Source organism: Coturnix japonica, chromosome 7, assembly GCF_001577835.2.
Source record: "Coturnix japonica isolate 7356 chromosome 7, Coturnix japonica 2.1, whole genome shotgun sequence".
NCBI lineage: Eukaryota > Metazoa > Chordata > Aves > Galliformes > Phasianidae > Coturnix > Coturnix japonica.
In genome coordinates, this window is record NC_029522.1 from 8,123,926 (window position 1) to 8,142,158 (window position 18,233).

General features: G+C 39.6%; 1 protein-coding gene and 1 non-coding gene across 3 annotated transcripts in view; one reads left to right on the forward strand and one right to left on the reverse strand.

Moving 5' to 3' along the window:
* Positions 1-251: 251 nt before the first annotated feature.
* The window catches only part of BARD1 (BRCA1 associated RING domain 1), a 38,782-nt gene continuing 20,800 nt past the window's right edge, over positions 252-18,233 (reverse strand). Inside the window, exons 7-11 of one of the 2 annotated variants that reach the window (XM_015867994.2) lie at positions 14,016-14,124; positions 13,287-13,416; positions 12,259-12,351; positions 3,364-3,461; positions 252-349 (exon numbers count right to left, since the gene is read on the reverse strand). In XM_015867994.2, coding sequence (XP_015723480.1) covers positions 329-349; positions 3,364-3,461; positions 12,259-12,351; positions 13,287-13,416; positions 14,016-14,124 — 451 coding nt within the window. In that variant the 3' untranslated portion in view covers positions 252-328. Of the gene's footprint in view, positions 350-1,256; positions 2,711-3,363; positions 3,462-12,258; positions 12,352-13,286; positions 13,417-14,015; positions 14,125-18,233 lie in introns of those variants that run through there. The other variant, XM_015867992.2, reaches the window with a different exon arrangement.
* TRNAL-CAG lies at positions 11,913-11,995 on the forward strand. Its single transcript has one exon. It is a non-coding gene; the product is annotated as a tRNA-Leu (tRNA).

Consider the following 18,233-nt stretch of genomic DNA (forward strand, 5'->3'; position numbering starts at 1 on the left):
TAATGCACCCTCACTTGAAGGCAGTGAAAAATAACCCCTGCACACCCTTTGCTCCATGACTCATGGTTTTATAACCTTGTTTTTGTGAGCCAAAATCCAGTCATTGCCTTGAGGAGCTTGATTTATCCTTACTACAAGACTTTTTTCAAACGTGCTTTAATCAAGTGCTATACCTCTGCTTATGATGAACAGCGCTGAATTAAGCAGCCTGCATCACTTTTCCTTAGGTTTTGTTTTTTATGCTTACCAGTTGCCTCAGCAGTGTTCAACAATTGCTTCAGTTCTGGCATCAGAATCTTCCAGTGTTGAAGGAGTGCCCACAAGTTGATCAGGCCCAAACTCCCACAACCTGAAGGACAGACAAACAGGGGAGAGTTAATGTTGAGTGTACATCACTTAGGAAAGCAAAACTTGCTGCTTTGATAGTAACTATTCTTGTTAACATTATCTGATTCAAAGGAATGAAATTAAATGTGAGCAAATTTGCAACAAATTGAGTATGGCTTTTAAAAAAGGCACATTTCTAGCACAGCTTCTTTTCAGCTGTCAAGGAACAACAGCTCTGTAAATCTATTGCCTCTACATAAAGAGCATAGGAAGAGTTTCTTGATGTGTCAAATCCCTTTTCCTTGTGGATGGCAAAAAAAAAAAGCTCCATGCTTCAGAATTCTGCAGAGACTCACAGCTACTGCTGCAAAGAATACCCCATTAGGTATATTGATGTGCTATGAAACATCAAGTTAAAATGTGCTACAATTGTTAAAATAAACGACCACGTCTACACAGTATTGACTCAGTACCTTATTTGCTTCCAGTGTTTATCTGCACAAAAACCCAAAACACATTCATCCTATGAGTTATTCCACTTATTAATGAGCCTTACATTTCTGCTTGCTCACACAGACCTGCAAGTACTTGAGAACTGCATTTAGTGAAGAGCAATGATTCAGTCTAGCGTAAGTGATAGATCAAGACACTCCAGCTGCTGTATTCTAGTAGGTGCTATTGAAAACTACACCTATTATCCATGAAGTGTGTATTTCCAACAGCTCTACAGAGGATGTTGAAAATCTGCACGGGATCTCCAGTGGCAGCGATTACACAAAACAACTCATACTACAGAGCTTGCAGATATAGGATACTATCTTGACAGCTTATCAAGTTCACAGAAAAGTACTTAACATTTCCATTTACCTGCTGAGACACACATAGGAACTATGCACTTATTCCACAGCTAAGCTCATGCAACGAGACACTTCAGGGTGACTGATACTAAGTTTTATTACAAGCAGTACAAACACCAAGCGCAAACAACTTCATTTCCCCCCCCCCACAACCATCATTCTCATCTCACATCGTGGCAAAGACAACATCTTTAAGTTAGGAATTCACAAAGGCAACAAATGCCATGTAATGCTTACAGCTCCTGAGAGTAGGGAAGGAAGAAGCAACATTCTGACAATAACTTATGATCAATTTGAGAAAGGAATTACAAGCTGATCATAACAAGTATGCAACAATCAAGTACTGCTCCAATGCAGCAAAGTACACTTAAATACAATGGTGCAAAGCAAGGCGTAATTGTTTTGTAATTATTTTTTCCACTTAACTGTGATAGCAATCAATCTTTAAGTACATAATTTTTTAATCATAATTTAATAAAGGCTCTGACATTTAAAAACCTTCAGAAAATAGCATTGAATTCAAGTACGCACATAGAAGAGAGATAATGGATGGAAGTGAATAAAGCATGACTTGATCTGAAAAAGAATTTTAGAACAACATTTTCACAGATGCACTTTGAAAACTTTACTTTCAAATGAATTCAGGCCAGTCATTCTGCTTCAATTTCTAGTCTCATCCTATGCCAAGAGTTTCCTATGATGTTCAATTTTAAGTTACAAGGAGCATCACACATCATCTGATCGGTGTCTATACAGGCAGATGACTTTTCTTTATACATACAAATTCTGGCCTGGCTGGGAAGTCTTGCCACACACAGCAGATCCTTGTCAAAGCACACCAAACAAAAGAAACAGGGTCATGCTCTATCACCAACTAAAGCGTGATTTAACTCTAAATTCAAAAGGCTTCATTTTGCAAAATCTTATAAAATGCCAATGCTTATTACAGCGAAGTTAAATGCAAAAATAAAGCTTAGAAAATAATCCAAGGCACAACTTTTCAACACAGCATCTCTTTTTTTCCCTATTCCATTGGCAGGCCATTTATTCCAACCTATCACAGTCACCTTGGAATACAGAGGAGCTCTGACCATGTAAATGAGTTACCAAGTGCAAAACTTAAATCATAGCTTCGGACCAGCTGCTCAAGATTCACCACTTTTGTAAAGGTCTTAGTTGTGAGACCTAAGGTATGTTCACTTTACAGGCAGCAGCTGAAACGACATTATGCAGTCTACAATCCAGCTGGAGGGAGCAAACCAGACTTTGCCTTGGCGAATTTTCTTCGGTTTGAATTTAGAAGATGCATCATAGACGACATACTGAGTGCAAAATCTCTGGTCAGAGGTAGATTCTGCATGGTATGCCACCGTGTTGATTGTCTGTGTCACATCGCTGTCTGGTTTCGGCTGCCTAACCAGGATTTGTCCTCCTCCTGCTTTGACCAGCTCCACAAGATCGCTCTTCTGGTGACTAGCGAAAGATCCCAAAAAATAGAAGTAGCATCCATCAAACAGCTTAGGCAGCTAAGGGAAGGAATATAAGAATTAGTATAAAAACAAGACCTCCCAAACTGATGAAAAAAGTGAAAGTAAACAGTGAGTGCCTAAAGAAAGTACAACTGAAAATAATCAACAAGAGAAGCCACTTAACACATAAGGTCCTCAGCATAAGCATACAGCTGGCCAAAGATTGCTTACCTGGTAAATTCTTGCTTATGTTTAACTGTTTTCCAGTACAACAAGATCTTCAGCTACCAGCCAGGATTAGTCACAGCTACCCCTTCAGAAAGTAGCCTGGTTAAATATGAAGTGCTGTCATATGGAAACCTGATGCGATTCAAAACATATTTTTCCTTTCAGCTTTCAGATTATTTTGACTACACTCCTAAAGCTGACCAGAAAGGGCCAAAGCACCTTCACTCTCTGTCCCACGCAGCTTCTTCCATAAACGTAACAGAGCTTTCCTTCTGACAAGGTTATGGCAACATAACCACTAATGGAGAAAAATGACTGCTTTATGGACATATGCGGTTCTTTCCATCACCTTGCACATAATCAAATTTTGGTACGAGGCCACATTAAAATTTTACATCTATTGCACCTGGACGAGTGGCAAAGGGCAAAAATGCACAAACCAAAGGTCATCAAGACAATCTGTCTCAAGCAGTAAAACCCACCAGCTGTTCTTTGTTGAGCCGGCCTCTTTGAGGGCCACCTTGGATTTCATACTTCTCTTCTTGCTCTCGAACTGTACTTTGTAGACAGGCTTGTACCCCTATAGAAACCACAACAAGGAAAGCATTATTTAGTTTCAAATCTCACCATTAATTTAGACAAGAAGTATTTTTATTTTTTGTAAACAGGTTTGCATTTCATTTCTGGGAATAAACAGCTGCACTAGGATAAAAGAATTATCCGTAATGCAAAGGACTGCATCCACATAGCATCCAATCTCACATGCTTTTAGCAATTTTATTTTAACCTGGAAAAGAATTTACAGCAGTGGTTGTAAAGATGCAGGTTAGATGGAGAGAAGCAATATCACACTAAGATCAGTGTTGTAAACACATGGAATTATTAGCATTTCCTCTTAACTGCTACTAAAGGTCAACCACTTAATGTCAAATGTCAAATGGCTGAACATTTGGAAACTCAAAGCCAGCAAGGAGAAACAACCGCAGTTAAGAAATGGAAGCAATCGCCTGATAAAGAGCAATTACAAGGCAAGTACAAAGCTGTTTCTGAATAGGTATGGTCTTAGATAAATCAGATGGGATTTCAAGGTCTCCAAGATCAGCAGAATCTGCAGGTTTACACCGAGGTTTCAACAGTGGCATTTATTTTTGTTACCACTGCTGCATAATGAGATTGTCCTTCACAGTCAACACGGTCTTACCTTGTTTTAAGGCTCATTTTTTTCTACCCCCCCAATCCAAAACGCACTGATGCTGATGTATCACTAACATTTGTGAAACGTACCTCCTGACCTGACTTTGGAAAGAGGAATTGCTGGGGTCATCCATTCAAGGATGGAACACTTTGCCTTCATTCATTTATAAAAATTACCTGAGAAAGAAACTTTGCAAAGTGTTCCATGAGGATTACAGTTGTCAAGGTTCAACTTTCAGAGCGGTTCTCATTCCTCAAATAGTGTTTTTATTTAGGCAACTTACTTTTCCTATGCAAATTTGGGAACCACAATATTTGAAGAAACACAACCAACTGAACAAAACCAGAAATGAAGCAGGGGTGTTGATCTTAAGAGAAGAAAGCCCAAGACTATGAAGCAAAGCATCAATGATGAAGGTACTTGATTCCCACAGGAATAAGTAGCAATATACAATCCCAATCAACGGAGATCTTTAAAGTCAACTGGATTTGCTGCTGCTTTACACAAACTGGTAAGATGCAAAAGGAAATCATATTTTAGGTACCAGAAGTCTTACAATTTACTTAAAAAAGATAAACCTACACAGAAAGATACAACTGGTTAGATAATATAACGATATATATTTCCCTTTCCACGTACAGGTATAAGGTAACTGCACGTGGTAATTTCTTCAGGAAACACTGATATGAACTCATAAAACTGGAAGGGAAAGCTAGTCATGTATTTTCTTGAAAGTAACTTCTGCATTTATTATTCATAACAGCCACGTATAGAGATAAGCTATTTTCAAAGTGCTCCCAACTAAAAAATAAATCTGAAGGCTATTTCAATACTTAATCATCACGATGTAACTGGATTTCCTCCATCAATTTATTTCGAACTTATAAGGTCATTCTTTCAAGAGAACTTGGATGTTAATGGGCATCACTCACAGTAAAGAAAAGATCTTCTCAGCTAGTTGTAAGAGCAAAGCTGTCCATTCATTAAGAGCATGTGTTATTTCAATTTACCATCAAAAACTCAATTTCAAGGATTTTCCACTATAGAGCTGAGGTTTACATGTAAGAGTACATCACAAATCGCTCATTTAGTGCCAGCATCAATAAATGGTGCAAATTTGGTAACAAAGTAATGAAAGGCTGAATAAACACAGAAGGCTACGATGCCTTCCTGTACAGCTACTTCTGTGAAAGGAAAAAAAATGAGACAAAAATCTATGTTAACAAAAGGTAAAATATACTTTTGCAAACATACGCCTGCCCATTCTACACTGCCAGTTTCTCCAGCTCATCTGTAGGCACTGAAATATCCCTCTGTTCTCATATTTAAGATAGAAAGACAGAAACTCTAGTTGTGTTTCTAACCAATTCATTATACATACTTGTCTAAGACTCTCATTTGCCTCCTCTCTGACTTGTTTCTTATCTTCTCCACACTAAGTGCCAAGTCACTTGCTTCTACACCACTACTTCTGGATTCCCCTTTTCAGATGCAGTGACTCCAAGCAGCTTCCATAGTCTCAGTGAGGTTCAGGACAGAATAATCAGCTTTGGCTGTGGTCTGGTGTCAGCTGGGAGCAGGAGGCACATTGCAAGCTCTATTACTCTTCAAAGACAACCTCATGCTGGAAAAATCTCAATTCCACTGTTAAAGTATGAATACAAGCAGATGATTAGTGCACACTCTAGGCCTTTGGGTGGCTTTTCTTAGTTTTTTAATTTCCATATTTTTAATAAAGCTAGGGACATTATTTTGTGTGACAACCTCTGAGTGCTAAGCAGAGTTGACTCAATAAAGCCTGGGTCTTTTTCCTGAGTAGATCATGTTAACTTTAAAGCTGCTAATGTGTATGAGTGGCTGGGTAACATGACAGTTCCCTTTTAATACCTTTTTAATCAGGATGACACTCAGCTTGATGGAGAGGACATATAAAAGGAAATAAAGGCACAACACTCTACTGCTTTCATAGGGGTGTTTCCAGAAGCTCTGTGACCTCATAATACTCCTATTTAAGTCAGAGGCACAATGCCCCCTGACTTTAAACAGCAGCCATATTAAACTGATTTCCTGAACATCTTAGATTGCAATCACTTGTTCAGCCCCAGCAAAAACCTGATGCCAAGATGCACACACTGGACAAAAGAATGAAATGAAAACCAATGGCTACAAAAGTAATTAAAAGTCAATTAATACACCATCAGTACTATGCCTCTTCTTTCCTATAACTGACAAGGGCACTTATTTACTTATGTAAAAGCCAGCACAGGAATCTCCATCTAAGGGAAAGACACCCTTAAAGGAGCTTACCATAACCAGAGAGGGAAGTAAACTTAATGTTGGTAGGTCACCTACAATTTTTGAAGGGAGAGTGATCAGAGTTGCGTTATTTTCCTCCCCAAATTTACGGTAGGAAAAAAAATATGGGTAATAACAAAACAGAACGAGATGACTTTTTTAGCCAAGATCTCAGCAATTCTTGGTTTATTCCCTGATACTATTGCCAATTTTTCCTAAAGCACAGAGGATGATTACTGCAACTATACTTTAACGGTCCTCTAGTTTAATCACAGCAGTTGAATCAGACATCAGTTACCAATACAAGTGTCTCTCTTCCATTTCAACATGGACCAGAGCTGTTTTCCAATACCTAATGCAAGACCTCAAGCACTCATTAATAAGGCTTGCTGCCTGCCTGACAGGAGATGATGCTGAGGAAAGGTCACACGTGCAGAAGGGTCAGGGAATGTTCTCCACCAAAAATAAAGAATATTTGATGTTTGAGAGCATCTTAAATGGTTCCATGCTTGCACTGCTTTGATGCAAATAATATCAGTTGTGTGAAATTCTAGCATAAATAGAGGCTGCATTAATGGTACATAGAAAACATTGCAGAGAAAGGTTTTGGCTTAATACCACTGCATTTAGTCTGATGTCATCACATTTGGAGGGGAGAATACTGCTCTACCCCATTCCTCATTAGCGAGATCAGTAAAGCACCGCTACTTAAGCTGATCCTTATTAGCTCACTGAACATCTGGCCTCACCTTCTCACCTCCCAGTATTTAAGAAGCAAGGAGGTTAAAAGGAAGCCCACTGGCGATACCGTTAATTGACCTTTGATACAACTGTAACTACCAGTGCTGGAAATAAAGAAATCATTACTTGCAAAATTTAAGATCAGAGCCCTATAATCCTTATTAATGTAAGTCTTATTGGTTTATAATGAAACTAATTGCATCAGCAAAAACAGTTTAAACAGGGTAAAGTACAAGAAGAACTGGATGCCAAGAAGGTAATCACCCAGATACCCAGGGGTAGTCCTCAGTAACTCAATTAGCTTAGTGGAGGTTTTGTTGGATTTGCATTAATAGAGCAAAGAGCAAGGGTTAGTCACAAATTTCTTCTGAAATAGCTAAGAGTAATTTTAAAAGATGCAATAGCAACAAAGAGGATGAGATACTACACAGACAAGATCCAGCCAAGATTGGAGCTTCCTCAGCTCTCTCTGCTTCTGCTCCGAGTTCTAAGACTTATATGCAGATTGAGCAAAGCTTGATGAGATTATTTTCCTAGGAAAGGAGGAAAATTGGACTGAGACTAAGTGTTAGGGGAATTTAGTAGAGCTAGCTTCGATATGCTCCCTTAAGAACACTACTGATCGCTGCCATAGCACAGAAAAGAATTTTCATGTTGTATTGTGGATTTAGAAAGTAACTTTAGAACTGCAAATCTTCATGAAGTGAGGTTAGACCTCACTCAGTGAAACACAGTCCATTGTTCCAAAAGATGGAAATGCCACCAGATGCTGCAGGCTAAAATTAATCTCCTTAAGAAGGAGAGTTAATAAGTTAATCCAGGTGGTATTTATTAAACACAATGGAGCAGATGCTGAGGAAGCCCTTAGATACTGATTGCCAGAAGCCAGGATCATGTAATATGAAAATCACCACCTTGCTTAAAGAAAAAAAAAGGAATGGTTTTAAGCAGTCACCATTTGCCAGAGCTGTGAACAAAAAAGTAGAGCTAGCCATACCTGAGCTGAATAGATTAGGTTAAATGTCACTTATTTTCTCCTCTGGGGATCCCAGCAGCTGCACAATGTAAATTTGTGCCAACTCTGACACAAAACTGCTTCCCTACTCTCCTTGCCAGGAGGTGCCAGCCACTGTAGGAGTGCAGAAGTTTAGACCCTGGTGGCTGATGTGAAACATTCCTCTCTGCTGCACAGCCAACTCAATCACACACATGTGCACACTGGATATTCCTACCATCTCCCACAGAGCTGTGAGTCCTTTACAATTGAAATAAGCCTCCAATACAGATTAAGTGTGAAATTCTAGTTGTCAAAAAATTTAAGCTGCTCTAAGGAGAAAGTGCTTTGCTTTAGATAAACATCTTCATCTAAAAATACTTCTAGAAAACAGATAGCTCAGCCTAAGAAGAGCCAGATCAAACTAACTTGACACTTCCCTTGTCTGATAGCCTAAACAAGGCTGCTCCGAGAAAATTTTGCTTGAAATGCCAGTCATGCAGTCCCCTGGCTCTCCCTGCCAGCTCCCAGTTGTTCCAAGTCCTTACAAGAAAGGCAGGATTTTTTGCATTCTTGTAAGTGGTCAGAGCTGAGTCATTGATGCTGCTCCAAGTAAGCAAAGCAGATGAAGGAATCAGCAATTGGATACTTTGAATTCTCCCAGCTACCTTGCCAAAGACTGACACAAGCTTATTTCCATGCCTATTGTTACCAAGCCAGTGTCTCATTCCCTGCTTTAAAAGATGACAATAAGTGCTTAAGACAAAAGAAAAGCTGAAAAGCTATTAACTATTACTGTTGGTTTTAATTATGGCCCTGTGATCTACAAAGAGGACACAGGGAATACAGTATTACTCGAATCTTTGTCTCAGGCAACTTGCAGAAGTACAATGATGCTCTGCTTTGTGCCCTAATACAGACTCAGAAATAATGAGGGCAATAAAAGAATGAAACAAATGAAAGATATGGCCAAGGGCAAGGAGTACAGCAACAACAGCGGTGTTTTAGTTGAATTCTACACTGCTCTGAAAGTGGACAGATCACTGACAGAATAGCATGTATGGAAAATACAACTAAAAAGGTGGAAGTTTTCTAATTTTTTACCTGTGAAGATCTAATACTCCACAGCAATGATATCCTTTTATGATTTCCACTATCAGACAAAAGGAAAGCCCAGAACCAAATACACACACGTGAAATCCTGCCTCCAATACTTAGAGGTCTCCCATTTTGCTCAGACAGCAGGAAAACTCCACATTACTTCTCCAAGTGATGCTGGAGGATATTTTATCTGCACGTACAGACACACACAAACAGAAGCACTACAGAATTATACAGAAAGATTGAAGCAAATGAAGGAGACTGCTTTTCTTTTTTTAGACAAGCAGCCTGAAAGTCTGCTATAGCAGAAGAGTTAACATAAATATACTTCAATGATTTTGCTTGCAAGCATGAATTACTTTTTAAGTGGAATAGTTGTGTGTGGGCTGTAAGTATAACTTCAGAAATAACACTACAATGCAGCTTACTTTGTGGTTAAAAGGAATTCCAGCAGTCAGTTTTACGCATAGTCAGCATTTCATTAAGTGTTTGTTTTTAAACAAATTCAGTGTAGGTCTGAACATTAATTTCCTTTAAATGAGCAGTTTGGAACACTGAACTACAAGTGACTCCTCCTCTCATTTATTTGCAGTGTGACAGAAATAAGCCAGAGCGAATATATAGTTTTGAAAGTTTATTTGCATCACATTTAAGGAAAGTTATCCAAACAGGAGTCAGAAAGCCACGATAAATAAAAAGAGAAAGTTATGGAGAAGGAAAGCAAAGACTTCTTTTTTCCTAGACAAATGTTCCATCAGCAGGAGTCCCATTATTTGTTATAACAATCTTTAATTTGTAATGACTCTGAAGAAGACTAATAACAGACTGGTAGGAACAGATGGAGTGGTGCTGTTAATTATAGGCACTTAGCTGCATCAGACCCCATGAGTTATTACTAACACTTCCCACTAGGGAGGGGAATCACTCACTTTTAAGTAGTATGTTGCTTACTAAGCTGGGAGCGCTATCAGTCAGGATTGCACTAATCAGTACTCTACCACCACAGAACACAAAATACAGTTGCAAACAAAAAGAATATATTCCTTGGATAACCCTCACCTTAACCTATTTTTCTTCCAATCATATGTCTACCAAGTTCTTCCACAAAGACTTAAACTCAGGTATAATTTGATCTCCCTGCTACCCAGCTGAAGGCAGCTACATACCTTTATTGGCAACATCAGTTTTCTAAGCACCTTACTAGCAAGAAGATAATACGAAGTACAGGCACATGTGATGGAAAGTACACAGGCTTCCTGAACTAAGTGAAGCCAAGAACCTACATCAAAGTGATTCACCACAGAAAGATTGTGGTTTATCTGAACACAGTAATTACCCAACTCAAAGTTCACTTCTGACCTGAGTTGTCCACTGAATTCCCACCTCCAAGCAGGAAACTCTCATCCATCTGCTTATTAGCAAAGCACCTGGAGTTATTAAACCCACCTCCTTAAGGAGAAACAGTGTGTCTCCTGTTAGAGAGATTAAAATAGTTCTTGTTATATGCAAGTGGTAAAAGGCAACATTGTTTTCCTTTCGCCTGTGCTTAGCAGGCTACAAACTCCTGGAAGCACTGCAGAAAACACTGCTGAGAGAACCCAGTTTTTACAAGCCCTTTATGAATCAAGAAAGAGATGAAAGAAATCAATCAGGAAGTTAAATGAATACTCTAAGGAAGCCCAATGACTATGTGGTGCCTTATTTGTAAAACTATTATGCACCTTCTGAAGCATTAAACAATACTTTCATAAGCATTAGAGAATGCGGAAAATCCAGACCGTTAGAGAATCCTTAAACTCTGATGTTTAGTCACACAGTGAAAAAGTGGAATGAAATTTGGCTATAAGCCTTCCATGGATAGTTAACTCACTTGTAGCGTGATTATTAGCTAAAAGGACTTAGCCACAAAGGTCAGAGGGAAGAAGCTGGCTTTAACAACTCCACTAAAAGCAGATATAATGGCAAGTGCATTAGAAGTCATGTAAAAAAATCAGAACTCAAGGTCCATCTTCACAGAACAACTACATGGCAAAGCATTTGCTCCGTAAGAACTAATGATGAAAGATTACAAAAACAACTGCTTGCATACTAAGGTGATACTGTGCAAATAGTCTTTCCTTGGAGGTTACTGTCTAAGCAAGAGAGAGCTCTGGTCTGCACAGCTCACATGTACAGAAACAGTACTGAGAGTTAGGGTTATTTCTGTGCTCGTAGATGAATGAGCAAAACTGCTGTACCTGGAAGCTCCTACCTGTGATTGCACAGAGCGTGGCACCTTTCCCAACAAAGGGAGAAAGTACAAGCAGAGGTTAATATCAGCTGACAACATATCTTTGCTTACAGTGTCTAACTTGAATAGATCTCACCTTAGACGTACATAGGCAAAACCTTACCTTCCTACAGGCTTTCATCCTACACCCAAAGCAATAATTTCTCATCAATCTGAATGGAAGCTGACTGTAAGAAATTCAGGGATGTGACAGACACCTTCCTCCTCTTCCAGGAGGTCTTCCAGAGTCTTCATAAAGCACCCCCAAGGTATCTATGAACAAATTCATTCCCTACTACTACTAACAAGTGTGACAAAGCAACACACACGCTTACCACCAAGAAGGGAGACGCTGCATTGAATTAAATGTCCTCATTTTGGAGATTCAATAAACAAAACCCCATGCTTTATGTGAAGCCAGTAATTAACACACACAGTCAGGATGGCCGAGCGGTCTAAGGCGCTGCGTTCAGGTCGCAGTCTCCCCTGGAGGCGTGGGTTCGAATCCCACTCCTGACAGCAAGCTATTGTTTTCTAAAAGGTGACACAGCCCAGGGCAAGTTGTTGTAATGTACCTGCTTGACAAGGTGTAGGGCCCAGGGGATGGCCCCAGGGAGGGGAGTCCCTTCCAATCTCAACCATTCCAGGATCCTGTTAGGGGTCAGCATGTCATTTCTGTGCGGAATTCTGTGCTACTGAACAAGTAGTTCAAATACAATTTTCTCTAGAAGCTTATCCATCATTTCCAATTAGAAAAAGAATTTCACGTATTTAATACTTACACTCAAACTTCAGGACCCAACATCCAGTCAGCACAGCCATCATGCATTTAACAGTACTTGGCATCGGAATATCAGGAATAACAACGTGGGTTACTAGGAGAAATAAAAGCACGTGAAAATCAGAACCCCAGAACCATGTCTGAAAAGGAAGCAAGTGCTATATGAACAAATAGGCTGTGACAATTTGCTTTTGGTTTCTATGTGATTGCTGAAGATATGAATCCATCTGTGTGCTATTAGACATTGTGGCTTTCTACATTCTTGCTGTGATAAAGTCACATTTTTACAGTTCTAAAGATTCCACTAAAGTTTTAGAGGATTGATGTGAATCTTACCCCATAAACCTGAGTTGCCTTTGAAGAATTATCTTTAACTCTGACACAAACCTTACTATGTGACCACATAAAGCCAGCAGAAATCACAGTTCTGGAGCAGTAATTAGGGTGTAAAAGGAGACAAGGAAAAAAATTACTTTAGCATTTCCTTCACAGGTAGAAGCAGCACTTGAAAGAAAAACTAAAGGAGGTATTAAGGCAATGCTCGAGCACCCCAAGAAGGGGGAGAAAAAAGGAAGCCTAAATCAGCTCCATCACCTTAATAAATTAAAAACCAATTAAGTTTGAAGGAAGGTAGCACAAACGAAGTTGTCAACTGATAGTCACACTTTTATCTAAAGGCACCATCTGTGTAAGACTTAAAGGAGATAAAAGTTCATAGTATGTCTCACGTAAGCAGATGATGTTTATAAAAGATATGCAGAGAGAAGGGGGTCTCTGAGGAGCACTTATTGCTTGTTATTTAAAATCCATACACCGTCAAACCGTGGCTCCCCCAGAAGCCTTCCGCTTCAGTAACCAGGCAGGCCTTGTGTGCATTTGCATGCAACACTGCATGACATCCTTTGACTATGGCTACGATTCAGAGATTTCAGGAACTACAGTTAAGAAAGATAAAAAGGAATTGTCCCAGATAGCACCTTAACAGATAACGTGCAGAACTGCTGTCACTGTTTGAAGAAAACTACATACCTGTGCTGTTAAATTCAGTACACCTTCGAGCCTTCAGAACTGTTGCTAGCCTGCTCAGCAATTTCTGTTGCTTTGAACTCAGACTGCTCCCTAGGATACCAATAGGTCCATCTCTAGGCTGGCTCGGACTCTGCAATGTCATGAAAGGAAAGTCCAGTATAAGCCAAGTGTTTGGGAACAAAGAATGCAACTTCCTTACTTGACAGCATTATTTAATAAAGAAAAAGCATTGTGAAAAACAATTCATGGCAAGCTGAGTGGAAATGGTCTATCATTAAATCTCTTTGTAAAAGCCAGATCCAGAGGAGGACAAAAAAAAGGTTGACTTTAGAGATATTTTGTTTAGTTTATGGAAGCTACAAAAACAGGAAGCTAATGCAAAAGTTGTTTTGTTTTTCTTAAACAGACTGCTGTCCACATGTTTTGTTGGTTAAACTCTGTGTAAGCAGCTTTGCTGACTGCAGTGTTGGAGGTTTCCTCAATGTAGCAGTAAAATCTTCTGCTCATAGAGAAACATTACCAACAGAAGACATTATTGAAAAATAATAATAATAATAAGGAAAAAGAAAAAAGACCCAAACCAATAATTCGAAAGCTGTTTTCAGCTATTGCGCTGACAAGGACCAAGCCTTTGGCACTTAATGGATGAACTTAGGCTTTTTTTTCTTTGAAAACAAACATACAAAAGCACAACTACAACTACAACAACACCCCACACTAAACACTTACCTCAGAGAGCTGGCTAAATGAAAATGATTCATTCTTGACTGGTAACATTAGCACAGACTTCATCTTTTCACTCTCTGCATAGTCCACAGGCCGCAGACCAAATATATTACTGGCAAAACAAGCACAGATGGGTTTAAGTAAATAAAATGCAACTTGTTTCTCAACTAACTGGGCACATTAGCTGGGTAGGTTCCCTACCACCACTTTCTAACTAATATGCAATTTCAGCTAAAAACCAGCAAGCCTCACATAACAATTGTATCCAAGACAGATGGATACTGAATTACAAGCTGCTCCATTCAGCCCAAGAATAAGGGATGTTCAGAGTGCTATGTTAAGTATGCTATAGTTCTTGATAAACTCTTTTGAGATACACTGATATCATTCACAAGTCCCAGAAATTTCTGCTTCCATCTTTTCAGTGGCCTCACAGGATCAAGAAAATGCATTTTTAGCTTACCCTTCTGCCACAAAAGGAACAGTGGAAGATTCCACCTATTGAGTTAAACACCGGAGTTTAATGTTGTTAGGCTTTTATGGGAAAAGCTATCTGCATTCTTCCTGATAGCAGAAGCTCCCTCACGCATCCAGAATTTGAGTAAGCATCTTATTTATCTGTGCTGGGCCACAGAACACATTACAGCCAATTCATTCAAATCTGTATTTCTTCGGTAATTTTGTTGAAAACTGTTCATCCTATGTGGCATCTCATAGTTATTAGATATGCTTCAAGTCCCCTCACCTCCCCCATTCTTTTAACATCCCTGACAGACATGATTTGCTATAAACACAACATGAAGCACAGCCATGGCTTTTGTCTCTTCCTCACACAGCTCCACATTTGCAGGACAGCAGTGAGAAAAGCTGGAAACTGCAGAACCGGTGTAAGTGCTGTTAACAAACTCTGCCAGCCCCCTTGGGAGATATTCTGCTTGTTCTGACCTATGCGGAATAATGGCCAGTCCAGTTGATCCTTTTCTCCTCACCTCATGTAACTCTGGCTGTTAAAATGCATAGTAAGAGCTCATTATGAAGGGGAAGCTTGTCACCAAGAACAAAGCCCTGACTCAGTGCCTGAAACCTGGCAAGCTTTGTCATCAAGCAATGAAACATTTAAAGAGGTCAAAAAACTGCTGCATCTTTCAAGTGCTGTCTCTTAGTTAGCCACACGTTCCTGTGCAGAGCAAGAATCCAGGAAGCTTTACAGCAAATTCCACAAGGCCATAACTCAGCCCAGCCTGAACAAAAGCTCAAATCATTAAATCTTCATTCTGACTACACTGGGGGGCTTTGCCCAGCTGTAAGTTAAAAGATAGGTCTGACCCCAGACTCCTTCAATGCTCCTGGCTGAGCACAGCTCTCTGACTTTAGCTCTTGGGAACACTACAACCCACAAAAACCCCACATGGGAGATTCTGGTATTTTACAGTTTCCAATTTCATATCATTGCCCAACCAGAGCTCTCCTGCGTTACTAATGAGCAGAGAACCAGCCTAATACCAATTCTGCAGAATAAAAGATAATTGGTTAAACCTCGGCCCAGTCCTGGAAGTTGTAGCCCATTAAATACTGTCATGCTGTTCCTGCTTTGTCATGCATCATCAGGGTAGCTTTTGCCTTTTCTTTAAATAAGGGTCATTTCCCACTCAGACTGCTGCAGGACAGTTCCTCTGAACAATGGATGAAGAGAAACAACAGTAGCACATACACTAAAGGCATCCTTAGACTGGATGGCTGACTGAACTTTTGCTATGAAAAAGGGGGGGGGGGGGAAGAAAACACATTACTTGCAGAGATTTGGGGGTGCCCTTTCTCTCTCCCACAAGTACAGTAAGATCCTTGACTAGTAAAAGAAAAAGCTAATCACCTGATGAATACTTACCTTCATGCCACTGCTATTCTATGTTTAATTGGCAGAAGACGTTTGTTAAATATAAACTGCTCAAATAGAAGCTTTAGCTGGTCCCTCTGTATTCGATTGTCTTCTTCCCCTTTCTCCCATTGTTTAAGAACGTTTTAATCATCTCTTACCAGAGCACTGCAAAATGCCATCCTGTCCTTCCGAGCAAAGAATTAATGGCTAGTCATAGGATGCTAAGGTGGCACAGTTAAAGTGAACCGTGATGAGCCTGAGAAAACAGAGCTGGAAAAAAATATACACACCAGCCCAAGAATGGGTTTAAGTGTTCAGAATATTTGTATCAAAGCAGTTTGTTGATCAGAAGGGAAAGAGGGGGGTGGAAATCACTGAAAAGTGAGAATAGTTCTTCTACAAAGAACAACTAAGGAATGCCTTTGTAAAACAGATATTGAGTACAGTATTTCTTTGACTTCCTTGTATAAGAATAAGGACAAAAACCAAGATTTTTTTCATTTTACTTAGGCACTTACAGGTAATCATAAACAGAAAGAGACCAGGTCTCTGTTCAGCTGGTGCCATTCTTGGTGTAGTTAGTCAAAAGGACTATTCCTAATATGTTAGGAATATGCATTGTTTCTAGAACCATGAGCAGGACTGGCAAAAAATATGTGCTCCAATCTATCTGCAGCCAAGCTGAAGAACATGAGAAACCCTCCATGTTGTTGAGGATTTGAACTTTTAATCCACACTGTGAAATGAAATTGAGTGCCATTAACACTAGGTCTGCAATAGGAACACAAACACAGCATTTTGAGGAATATCAATAATGTTCCCCACACAGGTTTCTGTTTGCTGAGCATGGGTTCACATGACTGCTGAGCCAACAAGTTCTACCTTCAGAGGGATGGCAGACACAAGTGTTACCATCAGACAGTACTAAGTGCCTCTGGTGCTTCAGACAAAATACAAGGTCTCTAAGGCACACTTCTTTCTCCTAGAGTGTAAGAGGGCTTTTTGCAAGTTGATTTAAACGTTCAAGAGTCAGATGTATCCTTTGATGCAAACACTCTCCTATTAGTCAGTCATCAAGGAATATTCAGAGGAGGGCTCTTAGGGCTCCAGCAAATTCCAATCAAAGAGCAGGATGTCTGTGCTGAGAACAAAGATGAGCCCAATGAAGAGCAACTCAATATAATCTTCTGAGTACGGCTTTACATGAGACAGCGACAGGTGATAACTTAAGGACTGACCGATCAAAGAGCTTCTTGAGAAAAGCTTTACAAATGGGATTCAGTTTATGGTGGAACGCTGCTGAATTCTTGGCTACAGGGACTACAAAGAGACTAATTGCTGTAGCAAATAAGAAATTTAACAGCTACCTCCTACATGTTTCAGGGAACTTTCAAGAAACAAGCAACCAGGGGAGAACAGACAGAGGGACATATCCCTGCCAGCTCCTCAGAAGCCCCAGAATCACATTTACCTCTATGCCATTCATAACTGGGGGCAACAGCCAATCCTTAAAACATTCTCCCAGGTTAGTTCAGAATCTCAACTATTCAGACTGCTAACACCTAAACATTTTTACTAATGCTAAACTTATTGCGCATGAAGAGCTGGCAAGATAGCCCGTTTGAGTGAAAGCATTTAGAAAGCACCATGAAACTGCAAATGCAAAGACCTAATTTTTCTAATCACTCGGCTTGCTGCGAAGCAAGGAAAAAGGCAGAATTCAAGAGAGGGAGCACATGGAAAAAAAAAGCTGTAAAAAACTCAATTAGCTCCGTGTAGGAGATTAACTTTAAAAAAATTAACTAGAGCAGTGGGACAACCAATGGATCCATTGGTGCATATAATATTTTCCATTTGCACATTGTGTCCTTCCTAGTCAGAAGAAACTTCAAATGGTAAAAGAAGTGCCACAACTACCAAATCTGACAGACTTCCAAGGAAATTCTTTCTAAGGAAGATTGAAATCCTAGAACTGAAATCCGGAGACACTGTAGCTCTCACCTGTATTCTATTTGTCCAAAAGATACGCAGTTGCTTCCTATTACACCTAGTTACTTCCTCATGCCTTGAGATCCCTTGGAAAGTGGTTGTATTTGTTCCTAGATATATCTATAATCCCCTACAGCCCCCAACTGCCTTGAGGTCTTCAGTTAAAATACTTCATTTCTTTAAAAATATATATTTTGTCTTGTACTATCAAGATTCACGCTGAAATTCAAAACCACTGCTCTAAACAGGCTATTCAATGTAATATTCACTTTAATTCCAATAGATTAACTCTCCAGCACACAAGGGATATTAAGACATAATCAAGTTACATCTATGGTCAGAACAGCCGCATCAGC